At 32.1% G+C, this 17946-nt stretch overlaps 2 protein-coding genes across 4 annotated transcripts; both read left to right on the forward strand.

The window, feature by feature from the left end:
* Window positions 1-3097: 3097 nt before the first annotated feature.
* LOC133669414 (sodium/hydrogen exchanger 1-like) lies at window positions 3098-7353 on the forward strand. Of its 3 annotated transcripts, none has more exons than XM_062089536.1 (14): window positions 3098-3432; window positions 3541-3659; window positions 3838-3935; window positions 4080-4139; window positions 4228-4274; window positions 4365-4559; window positions 4708-4754; window positions 5115-5181; window positions 5648-5748; window positions 5869-5970; window positions 6220-6353; window positions 6458-6501; window positions 6584-6664; window positions 6813-7353. In XM_062089536.1, exons 1-14 carry the CDS (start codon window positions 3160-3162, stop codon window positions 7140-7142), a joined length of 1698 nt encoding a protein of 565 aa, XP_061945520.1. In that variant the 5' UTR covers window positions 3098-3159; the 3' UTR covers window positions 7143-7353. The 3 variants fall into 3 exon arrangements, with proteins under 3 accessions (XP_061945520.1, XP_061945518.1, XP_061945521.1); XM_062089534.1 differs by having other exon boundaries at window positions 3106-3432; window positions 6215-6353; window positions 6439-6501; XM_062089537.1 differs by lacking the exons at window positions 3098-3432; window positions 3838-3935; window positions 4080-4139 and having other exon boundaries at window positions 3549-3659; window positions 6215-6353; window positions 6439-6501.
* Window positions 7354-9184: 1831 nt separating this feature from the next.
* Window positions 9185-14635, forward strand: LOC133669501 (uncharacterized). Its single transcript, XM_062089670.1, has 12 exons — window positions 9185-9360; window positions 9977-10026; window positions 10120-10220; window positions 10368-10448; window positions 11292-11374; window positions 12174-12225; window positions 12407-12496; window positions 12631-12699; window positions 12863-12970; window positions 13187-13255; window positions 13752-13808; window positions 14314-14635. The coding sequence occupies exons 1-12, from the start codon at window positions 9284-9286 to the stop codon at window positions 14398-14400; spliced, it is 924 nt and encodes a 307-aa protein (XP_061945654.1). The 5' UTR covers window positions 9185-9283; the 3' UTR covers window positions 14401-14635.
* The last annotated feature ends 3311 nt before the right edge of the window (window positions 14636-17946 follow it).

Genomic DNA, 17946 nt, shown 5'->3' on the forward strand with positions numbered 1-17946 from the left:
AAATAATGAAACAAATAGAAAAGATAAAAAAAAAAAATTTCTCTGAAGCATAAAGTACAAGAGGTTACTTGCTTAAATAATCAATAACTTAGGATTTAAAAGAGAAATTTTATAGAAGAAAAAGAGACAGGGACAATAGTGAAAAAAAGAAGAGTTTAGATCAATTAGTAGCTAATAAAGAAAATTAACCCTTTAAAGCTATTATATTAATATTTTAATATAAAAAAATATTTTGAAATAAAAAAATTAAGGGTAATTGTCTTCTCTTCACTCTGGATGGTTCCGCTACTGTTTTCAAAACAAGACTTAAGTTATGAGTTGATTTTATTTAAAATTATTCTAGTAGTATGTTGAATAAGTTAACTAGTATGTTAATAGGTCAACTCAAATTAGAATAAAAAAAATAAGAAAGATATTATTTTAATTTTTTTAAAAAAAAACTATACAGGATTTATAATTATGAACTTCGCATTAAAATATATATCAAAATAATATTTTTTTAAAAAAATTATTTCTGATATTATCGCATTAAAATGATCTAAAACCATCAAAAAAATATTAATTTAAAACAAAAAACAAAATAAAAAATTTTTAATTTTTTTAAAATATTTTTAAAACACAAAAACAAATAAAATTACAAAAATGATTAATAGGTTGAAGTTACGAGGTGTTGTTCATGCGGCATGGTAAAAAAGTATTAGAAGAAATTATTAATACTCATTTGGTGATTAGTTTTTCTTAAAAGATTTGTTTATTATAAATACATAATATATAATCCTATTTTGACTTAATGTTACTCCTATGAATATAGATAGTGATCAATTACATTTTCTTAAAAAAAAAAATGGCTAGCAAAAGAAAAGATTTTTTGCTTGAAATGTTACTTTATGAGGTCGATCTCTATGTTATTATTTCATATTTAAATATAACAAATAACTTAAAAAAAATAATTCTCATCAGTAAATGTATTTGTCCAAATATGAATTATCCATTTAACATTTTAAAAACGATATAAAAAAATCTTAGCACGCAAAAGCTAATTCAAGAAACAAAGACAATTAAAACCAATAATTATCCTGGCATGTCTAGTTTGGCTGGGCAGGTTGAGTCTCAATTATGTTTTAGAAAAAATCAACATAGAATTGATTTAATTTAATTCAATTAATTCACAACTCAATTTAAAAAAAATTAATTAATTTAGATCAATCCGAATTAAATTATCTAATCCATAATCAGGATTTTGTATTGAATCATGAGTCGGGTAGATGGAGTAACATTGCATGGCATAACCTGATATTCTAGTTGAGTTAGCTGAACTTTTGCATCAAACTATCATATATCTAACCAAGTAATTCAAATGGATAGCAATTGCTTTACGTAATGAGCTTCTACATCATTCAAGTGAAGAATTTTAGTCAAATATGCATGTAAGCTGCCATGTATAGCACTAATAACAACGTGACTTGAAAGTATAATGTTTTCTTGATAAGGATGTGTCTTGAAAGCAAATGGTTAGGTCATTAATTTCATTCCTCCTGTAGTGTTTCCAGTTACTCGGTGTTTGAAAGTATGGTTCTGATTGTTTTTTAAAATGGTTTTTTTTAGAAATATATGAAAATAATATTTTTATATATTTTTAAAAATTATTTTTGATATCAGTACATCAATATAATATAAAAATACTATAAAAATATTAATTTAAAAAAATAAAATTTTTAAAAAATACTTTTAAAATATAAAAACAGACGGCGTGAATTTTAAGGCTTTTCTTCCTTTCTCTGTATTTCAAATTTCCAATCACTACGCTAATGTATATTCGAAGTTTGATGATTAAGACCGGAAGCAACCTTTATCTGTTCCTCTCCTGAAATTTGTTTTGTTTTGCTCTTGATTTGTTGGATTTCAAGTGTCTAAAACTTATATATTTAGTTGAAAAATTAGATGAAAATATAAAATAAATATATCAAATAATTTTAAAATAAGTTTTTATATTTTTAAAATAAAAAATTCATTAAGACATGTCTTCTCTATCCTTGTTATCTTTGTTTTTTTTTTTAAATAATAACAAGATCATAGAAAATATTTAATATTATTATTAAACATAACTCAACAGATCAAGTTTGAAATTTCTTGACCTAACTCCTTATTTAGTTTAAGTTTAAAATTAAATTATGTAAAAATTATTATAATGTATGATCTAGTCAACTCGACGGGTCTAGATACAACTCAAAAAACTAGTACAAAACATGGTTTGATTTAAAAAAAAACAAATGATTTTTTTTTTATATTGAAATGGTGATATATATAGATTAATCATGCTTCACAGCTTCACTCGTAAAATTCATGATTCGGGTGATGTACCTCATGAGTTTAAGAGCTTTTTTTAGTTTTTTCTTTTAAAAGAATTCTTTTACTTAATTATACGATAACAAAAATTAATATTTATAAAATTAAACATAAACAAAATATCAGGATATTTATTAGAAATTATAATAATTTTATAAAAATAAATTAAAATAAGTTATGAAGATAAATTTAAAATAAAAAAATTAAAGGATAAAAATAAAAATAAAATAAAAAAATGGAAATGAAACAAACAAAATGCAAAAAATAAAAATAAATTCAGCTCTTTCCTCGCTTATATAAACAGTGAAAAAAAGTGAGTTAACATCCAACTCTTTTAGATACATTAATTAATATTAAGATTAAATTATTTATTCTTAAACGATCTAATCAATGGTGCTATGAAAATTAAGAAAATAATTCCTGTTATTTAATTAATTTATTTTTTCATAAAATGGCAATTCAACACGAAAGAACATTATTAATGATGATGTCAAAAATACACAATTAAAAAAAAAAAGTCATCAGCGCCAACCAACGGCCATATCAACTACTGCCAGGCAATCGTTCAATACAGCCAACAAACTGTCGCCAATGAGAATCCAACATGACAGTAACTCCAAGGGTATTATTGTAACTTACCACTACACTTATATATAACACAACAGTCAAAGATGCTTGATATTTGACGTGGCTAGCTAATTTAGTGACACCCTTCAGGATACAGAAAACTCAAAGTAATCTCATTTACAGAGAGATAAAACCTCACTCCAGCTACCATTCTTCCCTCCATTTCCCATCTTGAAGAACAAAACTATGCTAACACTGTCATTTTCCTTAAAAATTTCTTCAAACCATTTAACCTTCGAAATGGCCACAAAAATCTCGAATGCTGCTATGTTTGGCCTTAGCCCTGAAAACATGTCCTCTCTTGAACATTTACCTTTGGAATTAGATTCTTCATTCCTTAATACTAGCACCATAATAGCACTTTGTGTCTTCTTTGCTCTCCTTTGTGCTTGTATCATTATTGGTCACCTTCTTGAAGAGAACCGCTGGGCTAATGAGTCCATCACTGCACTTCTTTTGGTATCTCAATTTGATTCTTGATTGTTTCTTGGTTGAAAAATAATGGGGTTTTCTCCCTTCTGTGTTCTTGATTGATTGTGTAACATGGGGTAGATTTTTTTTTTGCAGGGGTTGTGTGCTGGTGGTGTGGTTTTTTTGATTAGGAAAGGGGCGAGTTCGCATTTATTGAAGTTTAGCGAGGATTTGTTCTTCCTTTATTTGCTTCCTCCAATCATTTTCAATGCAGGGTATGACTTCTTTCTCTGCCTTGATATGAATTCTGGATGGTTTATCGAAATTGGTTTGATGTTGCGAGGAAGGCTTTGGTTTGTGTTTGATATTTGTCTCTGAGAAAATCCTGAGTCACATGTTTCTTTCTTCTCTCCTTCTAGTTATTGTTTCTTAAAATTTGAGAATTTGTTCCAGATTCCAGGTTAAGAAAAAGCGGTTTTTCAAGAATTTTTCAACAATCTTGTTGTTTGGAATATTTGGCACAGTAATTTCATTCTGCATCATATCACTAGGTAAGATCCATTTCAAACATTTGTCATTTTGCAAGTCTGATAATTGATGTTGCCGATTTATATATTGATAAAAAGAAGCAACAGCACAATCAAGTTTTTATAACAGAAAGATTCCAACTTATTTTGTTTGTATGATTCTTGTAGGTGTTTTTTGGATTTTTAGGAAAATTGGTGTGAAATCTCTGAGTCTCAAAGATCACCTAGGTGATTTATAGCAACTGTTTAATTTAATTTAATTCACTAATCATAGTTGATACTAGCGAATCTTAATTACCACTTCCTGCATCTGCAGCTATCGGTGCCATAATGTCAGCAACTGACTCAGTTTGCACATTGCAGGTACACTAAATAAAGTTAAACGTTGGGATGAAAACAAGGTTGTTCTTGATAATTCCCTTATGTTGTTAACGCCTCTTCTTTTTTTGCAAGGTTCTCAGTCAAGATGAGACACCCTTTCTTTACAGTATAGTGTTTGGGGAGGGTGTAGTGAATGATGCTACCTCTATTGTGCTTTTCAATTCAGTTCAAACGCTGGATTTCCACAACATTGATGGCTTAACAGTCTTAAAATTGATAGGGACCTTCCTTTACCTCCTCTTCACAAGTACTGCTCTTGGTATAGCAGTAAGTCTAACTATCATAGTCTTTTCACTGCCAAATTTTGATTGCGCCTAGCGGTAGCAGCTTCTTGGCTCTAGCTTATTTTTTGCTTGATAAATTGAGGGATGATGTTTGTGGTTTGGATCTAAATGGAAATAATGCAATTTTTCAGGTGGGTCTTTTAAGTGCTTTTATCATAAAAACACTTTACTTTGGAAGGTGAGAAATGTCTTTCAGTTCTCTGTTTCATCTAATATTGCAATGGCCTCTTTCATATGTCTATATTTCTGTTCTCCAAATCCTTCGTCATATCTAAGTTTCTATGCACAGCATATGGTCATGTTTTAAGTCAAGAAGTTTAGGTAAATCAAAACTGTTAAACTTCTTAGGGAAAATGATGGTTTCCAATATTAGATAAAAAAGTAAAGAAGGTTTGTCTAAAATCAATGGAGGGAGATGGCTTAGTCCAGTCTTCTAGTTTCATTCGTGATCACAATTTTGGAGAGGCCATTAAGCTGACTTTTATTCATGTTGGACTTTGTGTATTCCAACCTGACTTGATTGTTGTCTTATCAACAGGCATTCTACTGATCGTGAATTTGCACTCATGATTCTTATGGCTTATTTGTCATACCTTCTAGCTGAGGTACTCACTATAAACTTCAAATGTTTCCTGGTAAAAGAAAGAGATGTGAAGTCAGTGAGGGAAAAATGTTTTATGCCCTATACATCTGAATGATAGCCATGCTCCCTCTCTTCCTATTCATCACTCATCTAGTAGATTAATACATGCCACTAAATTTTCATTTTCATTCCTCTCACCTGAGTAGCCTTACCACTCGCCTGCTGTTACTTAGATTAAGTTTGGATTGAGTTTATATCTTCTAATTGGATGGGCTAGGGTTATCATCTTCTTGTCGAACCATCCTAAAATACCATTCACCTCAAAATTCGAAAATTTCATCTTTATAGGACTGTGATGAGCTAATTTCATCAAGATGTAAACTGCAGAGAAAAAACAGAAAAGAACAAAGAGCTTGTACCACTTGGATAAGTATACCCCACTGGAATGGGATCATTGGTTGAATGTCAATTTATTTTTCTTCTTGCAGCTTCTAAATCTGAGTGGGATTCTGACAGTTTTCTTCTGCGGCATTGTAATGTCGCACTACACATGGCACAATGTTACAGAAAGCTCACGGATAACAACCAAGTAAGAGTAGAAACCTTTTTTCTTTCCTCTTAAACTTGCAGAAACTTTGGTTAGTTTAACAGTTGTATCATGAGTTTCAGTGGAAAAAGTTATAATCTTCACGGTGGCTGATAATTTCAGGCATGCATTTGCAACAATGTCATTCATTGCAGAAACTTTCATATTTCTATATGTGGGTATGGATGCCTTAGACATTGACAAATGGAGAGAAAGCAAGGCAAGGTAAATCCTACCCATGATCTTTACAGTTTAGGCCTGAGAGTCTATGGAAATTTAGCACTTGCACAACTTGGTTGATTAACCTAGAAAAAGGACACAGTAGTTAACTTAAGCTTGCTGATGCGTGTTGGAATATATATGCTCCAGCATGCATCTAGCTTGTTACTCTTAAATTATTCATTATCGCTGGAGGGTTTCATTCGAACACCATTTGTCACCTCTAACCTGTTTCACATCAATGATTCAGTGCAGGAACTTCAGCTGCCGTCAGCTCAACATTGTTTGCATTAGTGTTAGTTGGAAGGGCAGCATTTGTTTTTCCTATAGCAAATATCTTAAATTGTGTTCAGAAAAGAGAGAGCTCAAAAATTCATTTCAAACAACAGGTGATTATTGCATGCATGATCTGGCCAATTGCTATTATCGTGCAGTCATCGTACTCCAAACTGTGCTAACTGTTTGAAATCTCAGTTTATTATGTGGTGGGCAGGGTTAATGAGAGGTGCAGTTACAATTGCTTTATCTTATAACCAAGTACGTCATAAATTCTTAACATGTTACTTAAATTATGATGTTTGGTTTCTGGATTTCTCATTTGTGCACTCTGCAATTACAGTTTGCAAGTTCTACGAGGAAGTCCCCAGAATCTGCACTAATGATTACCAGTACCATAATCGTTGTTCTTTTCAGCACAATTGTAAGTTCTGTGTTTTACTGATATAACAGGAAAACATTATTTGCTCTTATTACTTGAGTTCCATTGCATGTTAAGAATTGCAAGATTATATTTGCTGAACTTGTTATAGTCTTAGCACAGAAGTACAAGGTTTCTGTTTTCTAAACAGGTCTGCGGTTCGGTAACGAAACCTCTAATTGAAGCAGTGCTGTTAAGACATAGAAAACCAATGGTTTCAGATTTCACTGATAACGTAAGCCTGGAAGACTTGGGGGTACTGTTACTTGAAAGTGGTGATCCAAGTAACAGCAACAACAATCAACCAGCTCGAAGGGCAAGTAGCTTAAGGTTGCTAATAAGTCACCCCACTACAACTGTTCACTACTTTTGGAGAAAGTTTGATGACAGATTCATGAGACCAATGTTCGGCGGGCGGGGATTTGTTCCATTTGTACCTAGTACACCCACAGGTGCAGCTGATGAGAGTTCTTCTGCGTGAAGGTTTAGCACACAATTTTTCATCTTTTTATTATTCTGTCATTTATTGAAGTGATAGAAAGCAGCAGCAAATTTCATTTTCCTTCTTTCTTAGAGTTAGGCTGTGTAATTATTCAAATGATCACACAAGCTTGTATTCTTTATGTTCTCTGTTACAAAAATTTTAGAAGAAAATGCTCTTCCCTTGAGTAATATAGCATCAAATTCGAAAATACGGAAAGGTTTCCTGATGATTCCATGACAAAAATGCTGAAAAACCATGCTTAAAATAGTCTCTCTGTTGATTAGTGCCCATGTATATTTGATGAACATTGAAGAACTAAATCGCTGTTAACGAACATCGATTAACACAATGGCTAATCTATGGCCTATGACAATATATAAAAGCATCGTTATAGAAAATGCTAGCTCTCTCTCTCTGGTTGACTACTTTCCATTGCCAAATTGGCTTAGCTACATGTAGTGGATAAATTTAAACACTAAATAAGGGAGTCTCTTTATGCAAAAAAAAGAGAGCAAGCAAACCTTTGTTAATCTGTAAACAGAGCTGAAACTGAAATGGCTCTCCCTCAAAAATGGATTTCTTTTCTTCCGTTTTTCTTGTGCATTATGCTGCGTTTGAGTGCTATCGCTCTTGGTGTGACAAACTTGACAATACTAGATTTCATGATGATATTTGTGGGTTTTTTATTTTATTAGTACCGTGTCCGGATTGGTTTATATGTACATCGATTAGTTCCTTAAAATCTTGAAGTTAACAATTAAGTAAGTCTTTAGTAACTCTGAAATTTAAAGCATTTGTACTAGAGATTTCTAGAGAGCAAATCCAGAACTTAATTAATTGAGTTACACCCCTCAGAATTTAATAATTATGATTTTGATTGATGAGGCCGTGATGACAACTTTGATCATGGATGTGGGAGAGGTACAAAAAGTAATTTGAAATACAAAAAGTTTTAAAAAAATTAAGCTAAAAATTAAAAAAAAAATTAGAAAGAAAGGGTATTCATTTAACTTTCAATAAAAAAAAACACATAATTCATTTAATTTTCAATAAAAAAACATTAATGTGAATTGGAATTAAAAAAAACATATAAAAGAAGGGTTTACCTAATATGTTGTTATCAAGACCAAGTAGCTTAGTAAATAGCAATCAAGTTCTTGTAAAACCAAATCTCCATCACATCTAAAGGCATAACATTAACTGAGTGATTTCTCTCCCAAGATTTTTTTTTAATCACTGTAGTAACTATGAACCAACATGAAAACTTTTTACCTTTACTGGGAAATCTAAAATGAGCTACCTTTGTCATCATTTTTGTCAGAGCACCACCAGGAATGTTACTCGATCAGAAAGCGAGAGAGAGCAATTTCTTCCAAAATTTATGTAGCGGATAGCATAAATCTTCCAGGCTTGAATATCAGCCGCATCCTAAAGCATTTTCAAAAAGAGAGAACAACATTTTAACATGAAACATATATGGTATCTATCTAGTTAAACTATTTATATAGTTATTAAACCCACTAGGTTAACTTGAAAAATTAATGATTTAAAGGTTGTTCGAGTTTCTAGTTGAACTGAATATGACATTAACCTAGCTAACCTGATTGATTTAGAAGGTATTTGAGAGTGTGATAATAGTTGTATTTAAAGTGTTTTTTTCTCAGAAATACATTAAAATATTTTTTATTTTATTTTTAAAAAATCATTTTTATATTAACAGAATAAAATGATTTGAAAACACTATAAAAATATTAATTTAAAGTAAAAAAATTAAAAAAATTTAATTTCTTTTAAAATAAAAAAATAAACAAGTTCTTAACCAAATTTACAATAATTTTATTGATCCAGCTTAAACCTAAGTTAATATTTTTAAAAAGAACTTGTTGAACTAAAATTAACCTAATGACTAACAACCAAATCTTTTTTCAGTGATAGCCCAAATCATGAAATTTATCGAAAGCACAGCACATTGCTTAACCTGGTGACCAGCCCAATAAACAAGGTCAAGCCCATAAATATAAGGCACGCAGACTTTGAGTAGCATATATTTTTCATCCTTAAACCCTTCAGCTGCAGGAACAAAAACCTCTCTAATCAGATCAGTGCATTTTTGAAGAGGCTACACATGATCAGTAAAGATGGCCCTATTTAGAAGATTACAAGCAATTCGTGCACTTAATCAAACCATTGGGATTCGAGAATCTTCTTCTTATCTGTGAGTACTATTCTTCATTTCTTATTGCTCCTTTTGGTTTCGTAAAAAATGCAAGAAAAAGCAAATGAAAAGGTAAGTTTGAGTTTTGAGTGGAAAGTTTTCATCTTTTCGACTTGGAAAGAAAACCCATTTGGATATATGTCTTGTAAGGGTATGTGAGAGGTTTTTGGTTGAGGCTGTGTTTGGTTGCTGAGAAAATGCAGGAAAAGGAAAAGTTTCAATTTTGAATGCAAAGGTTCCATTTTTTACAATATACAGAGCTATAGCTGTTTGGCTGTAGTTCATGAGGATAGATTTCTTGTTTTATACTCGGTTTAATTGGTTTAAGAGACAGACTGGGAATTGCAAAGAAACTGTTGAATCTGGATATGGTGTTATGTTGTATAAGTATAACAAAAGTAAAAAAAAAAAAAAGGGTTTGTTGGGTTATTTCTTTCTTTTTTATATTATTTGCAGAAGAATTTGATAAGTTAATCACGTTTTCAGTTTTATTTCCATTGCATTACTTACATCGTCTAGAACAAAACGATCATTTCTTCTTATAATTTCATGGGAATTGGAGTTAAATTGTGTTTGAAGGTAGTTTTATGAAATATGTTGTTCTTTGTCTACTCAGACTTGGGAGCTCAAGAAGCTACTCCAGTAGCTCCACTGATATTTCAAATGGTAAATTGTTTTTTTTTGGCATTCATTATTAGTAGTTTAATTTATCTTAAATTTAATGAAGAATTTCGTTGATTACATGTTGTTTTGCTCTAGGTATTAAACTTAATTCCCCAAGATTTTCTTCTTGCTTATGTAATGGCCGCAATGCTCTTCCTTGGACTCATAGAAGTACAATGACTCTTCGTTCTACAATGGTAAATTTATGGAACATAAAATCTAGGTGAAAACAGGTGTAATTTTTTATTTATGATTGGAGTTTTTGCAGTGTCAACGCTTCAAATATCTAATTGTTTGAGAGAGGATACTGTTCTTATTAATTTGATGTGTTCTATTTCTTTCAGGCCATGGAGTTATCAATCTTCTTAAATGACAAGAGGTCGGCAACAACAAAAGTGAATGCCCCCCCACAAGCACGACAGATGGTGTGCCATGTGTACCATTTAAACTGTCATTTATTGCTCTTCCTTTCAATTTGATTTCGGAAATGGTTTCAATGTTCATGATGTAGAACTTTTATAAGCAATCAAGTCAAACAAAAAGAAAAGTAAAGAGTGAAATAGTTCAGGGAGAAGATCCCTGCAATATGCAAGGATTTGAGTACAATAAATAGTATTTAGTAGACTAGTCAGTAGCTTCAGAGCAGAGATATGTGTATCTCCCTTGGCTTGCTTACACTTTAAGTCTTGATGATTACTTAAATAAAAGTCTCATTCTGAGCTCAGTTAATTGTTCAAAAGGCTTACTGGTCTAGCTGTAAACTTGTATCAATAAACTTAATAGATTTAAATACGTTACTTTAGTTGTGAAACTGCATTTCATTGTTCAACCTACTTGTACCATATCCCGTCCATATTCTCTATATAATCTGTTTGCAGCAGAAAAAATTAGAACCAGAAATGATGCTTCAGTATGCCAGATCAACAAAATCTTACAGTTTTGTGAGCATTTATATAATGTAAAACCATAAAACAATCATAGATTTGTGTTCCCTGATGGAGGTAGAACATGCATTGTAGTTTGGTAGTTTAGTTTGGGTGGCGTATATCCCATCTTCTCCATTGAACTTATGCATGTCCAGGACTGTCATTTGGTTCATTCAGTGCCTTTTCTGGCTAATCACTTTAAGAGATTAGAAATTTTGCATCAATATTTTATTCTTATATAAGAACATGAGTCTGAACTTGCTCCTGTTACAACTTTCTTGGATGTCCTATTATGGAGTAAGACAGTAACTTGATGACTTGCTTATTTAATAATATATGCAGGGATCTCTTAAAGTGTCCATTTCAAGTCCTGGATTCATATATGAACCGTATGCTCCTCGTGATACAATCTCATTCTGGCGGAGGTTAGTTGGATGTTAGAATGAAACTCCTCTCTAGATGTGGCTGAAGAATGGTTTAGTTGGCAGACATGCCCTCTCTTCCAAAATGTCAAACTACTGAAAATTTCTTCCATGTTGAACTAATTATTGTTTGAACCAAATTAAACTCGGTAAATGACTTGGTGACAATGCTAAATAGTCACATAAAGTCACAGCATAAAATTTTTGTTTTTGTTGATAAATAATCAATGTATTAGATGCATTTGAGGATTTGACTGTTGAAGCTAAGTGGCAGTGTTTGGGAACACGGTTGAAACCGCATTTCCCAAAAATTTCAAATTTTTTCTTTTTTTTAGCTTTAAATTATTATTTTTTTTGTTTTTAGATCGTTTTGATGTGTTGATATCAAAAATAATTTTAAAAAACTAAAAAAACATTATTTTGATGCATTTCTTAGCGAAAAGCACTTTGAACTATAACTGTTACCATACTCTCAAACATCTTCGTAGAGGATGAGGTGGGGTGCACAAAGATTAGAATTCTCAGCTCATTCAGGCCATATAGGAATTCTTCTAAGAAGTTCTATACATTTTATTTTGATTGTATGGCAGTCAGCTTTCTTCTTTATGTTGTCTCCTTATACTGGAATGGTATTCTTCTGAAATTAGTTGAAACTTCTAGCTAACTTCACTAGTTAGTGGTTTGCTTTTCTCCCGTACTCTCTTAAGAATGTAATTAGATTTCATAGTTCCTACGTCATCTGTTGAGCAGTTGGCACAAGTTCCCAGCCATCAGCACCTTTTTTCTTCTTCTCTTGTATCAGATGGTTCACAAAAAGCGGCTGGAGAAGAACAAAAAACGACATCATTTTAGAGGTGGCTATCTTGTTTGTCATTAAATTTGTAGCATTTATCTCTCCCACAAATCAACTTACTGATTGGATTTATTCAGACTTATTTTCTCTTCAAGCATTCTAGAATTGGTTTTCATGTAAATCATATCCCGATGCGGGCTTATTGTCACCTGAATTAACTTTTTTTATTCTCATTTGTGCAGCTCAAAAATGCCTATGCTATTGTTAAGTTAAGAAAAACTGGATACTCAAAACATAAGTTTTACGTAGAAGCCATCAAATTATACAAAGAGGTATCCTGATCTTTGTATTTCCAAGTCCGACCTAACCATTAAAGTCTCTCTCTGGTTACTTTGTTTTGTAACTACACTACTGGATTCAGATCACATGCTTGTTTTCCTTGTGTCTTCTTTTTGGAGGTTTCCAGATAAACACTCTACTGGCAAATGGTGACAAAACAGCACTCAGAAAAGCAGTTACAGAGAAAATGTACTCCGTATGCACTGTCCCTTTTCCTTCTGTCACACTCCTGCTTTTTTCAGATTCAACTCTTTATTTTCTGTTCAGTTATGCTGCTTTCTGCCTTTGCACTTTAATCAAACTTGGCTTAACATACAGATTGTCTCTTGAGTCATTATTATCAGTTATGTTACTGACAGGAACTCAAAAATGAAATTAAACAAAGACAGTCTGCATGGAATATGAGCAAGCTTTATTGGGAGATGATTGAACCAGCTGTTCTGATACGAACTTTGCGAGCTCGACTGGCAAGTATTAACTTTTTTTCTTTACAATATTAATCCACATCACACTGGTCTTCAATGAAGACAACAACTACGAAATAGTTTGCAGTTTACTTTAACGTAGAAAAAGATGGCACTCTGCATGTATACTTGTCCCTGAGCTGAGGTCATTCAAATTTGGGACTCGTCCTTTTCCTTTGTACTGACTACACTTGCCTTTCTTTCCTTCCATATTTACAGATTGGTGTTGATAAGAGCGATCTCAATAAAGTTTTCATACAGCTAACACTTGAGATCAAGACAAAGCAGGTACAATTACTGTACAGGAAGGAATCTTTTTTCTGTTATGTTTTGTCAATTTCTACATTTTTTTTTATTGCCTAAATATGCGCATGACTTGGATGTTAACCAAGGAAAATTCCTCACGGTTCAGCTTCTTCAAATACGCAGCAATATTGATCCTTGTGAGGCTATTTCGTGCAATAGCAGAACCATTCATGATCGGTGACTGTAATTTTAGATCTTTTACAGTGTTGTGACCAACAACATTATAGAAGACAAAGTAAATGCAACAGAGTTTACTAATTTACATGTTTAGTTGGTTGCTATATGAGTATTGTCATTGTTTCCACGACACCGTGATGTATATTAAAATTTGTTGCCAAATGGAGGATTTTGTTGTTACATGGAAATTATGGCCTGATTGTCATGTTTCAAACTACTATCCTCATGCCTGTCTGCCTTTTCTCATTAAACATTTTGCATTGACAATTTGGAAGACTTACATATTGCCTATCCCTTGCAGAAGTTTGAGGCATATGATTCTAAAGGAGCCAGAGTTGCTGGAGATAGAAATAAGGAGGTAGGCTTAATTGCATAATTATCCTTTTGGTTTTGTCCAGCCTATTTTGTTAGTTCTATCCTATACTTGGAACTGTTCTTTTCGTCTATGACATTGCAATTAAAACCTGCTTGAAATCTTATTTGAAAAATGTTTGTCATTCAATTCTTTGTGTGGAAAAATAGTTTTTCTGCCATTTGATAGAACTCATGTAGGATATGGATTCTACAATTTGTTTGGTTGACCAAGGGATGTCAGGCCCCAGTTGAACATCGAAGCTTACCCTAGCTCCCTCATTTATTTTGGCAGTAGTTAGCGGGCATCTCCTGCTTGTCATGTGACATTTCACTGGAAGAAACACTCATGTTTTGTTTGATTTTTTCAAAAGCATAAAATGTTCAAGGAATTGCAAACATAATGTGATGGTTTGAGCACAACATTCTATCAAAATTTTGTGCTTGAGTCTATCATTTAGCATTTTCCCCATCTCCTCCGAATTATGATTGATGTCTAGTATAATTTCCAGATCCTTGTCCGCGAAATCTGGGTATTTGAGAAATCCCTTTTTCACCCTGGAGCTTACTGGCGGCTTTGTGGACGAATTAAAGCATAAGCTGGCTTTTTGTGATGAGCGACGCTAGCTTTTTGTGATGAGCGATCAAAGACCAAGTTCTGCCAATGAATAATCTTTCTTCTTCAATTTTGTAAACTGAAGACAACTGTAATAGATTTTGAGTATCATGGCATACCCCCCCCCCCCCCCCCCTTTTTTTTATTTGACGAGTTCAATTTGTGTATTGAATTTCTACGAAATAATAAATTGACTAGCATCTTGCCATTTTCCATAACTAATCACCCTCCCCTTCAGAATTCAAAAGCCCTAGGAAGCATTACTGCATCATGGAGATAAAAGACAGGAACTGATAAATGTTGAAGGCTAAAAGACTAGCAAGCAACATTTATGAGTTGTTGGAGGAATTTATTAATTCTTAGCATAATATTTTATTTTAATTTAATTTAATTTCATGATTAGGAGTATCCTTTGATCAATTTATTTTATGAATTGAGACTAATTTTCTTTTTCAAACATACAATCTTAGAAGAATGGATTTACCTGGTTAAAATCCTCTGAAATATTGAATTTAATTTAGAAGCTTTAATGAAATATCATATTTAGAATTTTTTTTTAGAATCAAGAAGTGAATTTCAAATAAAATTCAGTTTCTAAAAATAACAGAAAAGTAAATAACTAATTTTTTTAAAAACACTTATTTATCTTTTTTTTCTTTTCTTGATAGACTTTTGAAGTAACAAGAAGAAGGTGATGAAGTTGAATACTATATTTTCTGTGAATTCAACTTAATTATTGACTAGATGAGTGGATTTATTTGCCTTGTGTGCCACGATCTTATGGCCATGGCCAATGATAATTTTTGCCTAGTCCCACGGGTGTGAGAAATGTATAAAACTAAGGACGAGGGAACGAAGGCTGCACCAGCCATATCACCAAGAAGAAGATGATGCAGAGACCACCAGGCATATGGCGGGTTTAGGAATTAAAGGTTTACCTATTACCAAGGAGGCTGTGGAGATTTTGTGCCACGATCTAGTTTGATACGAAAACCAGTATCCAAACCAGGTTTTGGTTTAATTTATTTGATATCGTGGTAGTTTTTGTAGCTGTGGTTTGAAAAAAATTATTTTATAAAATTATTTTTGATTGAGGTTGATTTGGTATTTATATATATTTGGTTAAAAGTGTAGTTGAAATTGAGGTTAAACAAAAAATGATTTAGAGTATTTGGTTAAAAATACTTTTTAAATTGAGGTTATAAAATAACTAAAAAATATATATATATATTAATATTGATATTTTTATTTTAAATATTGTAGATTTAACTACTACTATTACATCATTAAATAATAATATTTTATATCAAATATTTTTTATTGTTCCATTAACCTATTTACAATTCCATCAGTTTCCATAGTTTTTTTTAGCATGTAATAAAATCAGGTAAAATATCATAGAAACAATTGTGATCTCCTTTTAATTTATATAGTAACATTAAATAATATTAAACACTAGTTTTGCAAGTAAAACACAATTTAAAAATAACATAGATTTTTTTTACTGGATCGAACGTGGTCCAGTACATTTAAGTTTGAGTTGAACTCGATCCAACCATGAACAATAAAGATGTTCTCCACTGTTTTGCAAAGTAAATTAATTCACCCTGCACAAACATGACATAGGAAGAAGCAGATTGCATATGTTTTCAGGTAATTTACGGTCAAAATATAAATGATAATAAAACCCGCATATAGTAATTAACGTTTTATATTTTACTAAATGTTATATTTATATGGTTTACTGGAAAATCAGAAGCAATCACATTAACAAACACTCTTTTAAATTTACTTACCAGCTAGCCGAGCTAATTATATATATGTAATAAAAACTGAACATGTAAAACATCACCATAATAAATTTCTGTATAATGTAGTGAAAAATCTTCTTGCATGCAAGACATTATTAAATAATTATTCTTTATCGAAATAAATGAAAACAATTGAATGATAAATCTTTGAATACGATTTGAACCATTGAGGATTTAAATATAGATTGATACTCGAAATTCAATCACAATCCGTTCACAACCTTTCTGGGAAACACAGCAAAATTTTGCCAATCCTAGTTTGTATTCGTAGCAACAGTTGCAATGAACACTCGACTTGCCTTCTGATATTCTTCCAGCCACCTTTTGCTTTAAGCAGAAGTAAAATTAGCAGACCTCTTTCGTTTAGGGTCATAATTCCCTTCAAGTAATGTCTTCCTGCATCCTGCTAACCTCTACTTGTAAGAAAAGTACAGCCCATATCGATCAACGCATCATTCAACAAAATCCCCCGGCCCCTCCTCCATTCCATTTGTTAAGTAATATTTATCTAGTTTTATTTATTAAGAGTAGAATAGTATTTTCAGTTTAACCTATATATAATTCCTTTGTATTTAGGTTAACTTAAGCACTCATAATAAACATCTTATTGAGAATTCTAGCCTCCTTTTATGTTTGATCAGAATAACTTTAACATGGTATCAGAGCCTAGTTGATCGAACCCTTGGCTTGTTAATTTTATGGAACTCGCTGCCCTTGTAGAAATCATGTTCACCAATGTCAGAGCCATTGCTCGTATCAAAATTGTTATCATCATCCACTTCATTCCCTGTAGAATGTTCCAGCACGCTCAATGCATTCCTATGAAGCTTAACTTCAGATTCATTTTTGAAAACATCAGACATGAGTTGTTTGACCTATTAAAAAATGGAGGATGAAGATCAAGTTTTGTGCTTGCGGCTGAAGAATTAATATTTGAAACTTTATTTTAGATTTTTCAGCTTCTGCAATTTGGTATTTCTGTTTTGCCTCTGCAATTGTTTTGGTATTTCGTCTTCTCATCAATCTCTGCAATTTGGTATCAGCTTCTGCAATTTGGTATTTATGTTCTATCTCTGCAATTGTTTTGGTATTTCGTCTTCTCTTCAGTTTCTGCAATTTGGAATCAGCTTCTGCAATTTGGTATTTCTATCTGTCTCTGCAATTGTTTTGGTATTTCGTCTTCTCTTCAGTTTCTGCAATTTGGAATCAGCTTCTGCAATTTGGTATTTCTATCTGTCTCTGCAATTGTTTTGGTATTTCGTCTTCTCTTCAGTTTCTGCAATTTGGAATCAGCTTCTGCAATTTGGTATTTCTGTCTGTCTCTGCAATTGTTTCAGTATTTCGTCTTCTCCTCAGTTTCTGCAATTTGGTATCAGCTTCTGCAATTTGGTATTTCTGTTCTGTCTCTGCAATTGTTTTGGTATTTCGTCTTCTCTTCAGTTTCTGCAATTTGGTATTTGAGTTAAGTTTCCGCAAAAAAAATTTGGAGTGATATTTTGTCTTCCGCTTCTGCAAAATCTGGTATTTCGACTTTCCTTCAGCTTCTGTCATGGCATCTACTACCAAAGAGATTGTTTGGTTACGTTGGTTACTTGCTAATATGAGAGTTTTCTTTTCTCATCCTACTCCTATGAATTGTGACAACCAGAGTTCTATTCAGATTGCTCACAACTCGGTTTTTATGAGCGAACTAAGCACATTGAGATCGATTGTCATCT

Source organism: Populus nigra, chromosome 12 (assembly GCF_951802175.1).
Source record: "Populus nigra chromosome 12, ddPopNigr1.1, whole genome shotgun sequence".
In the NCBI taxonomy this organism is placed as follows: domain Eukaryota; kingdom Viridiplantae; phylum Streptophyta; class Magnoliopsida; order Malpighiales; family Salicaceae; genus Populus; species Populus nigra.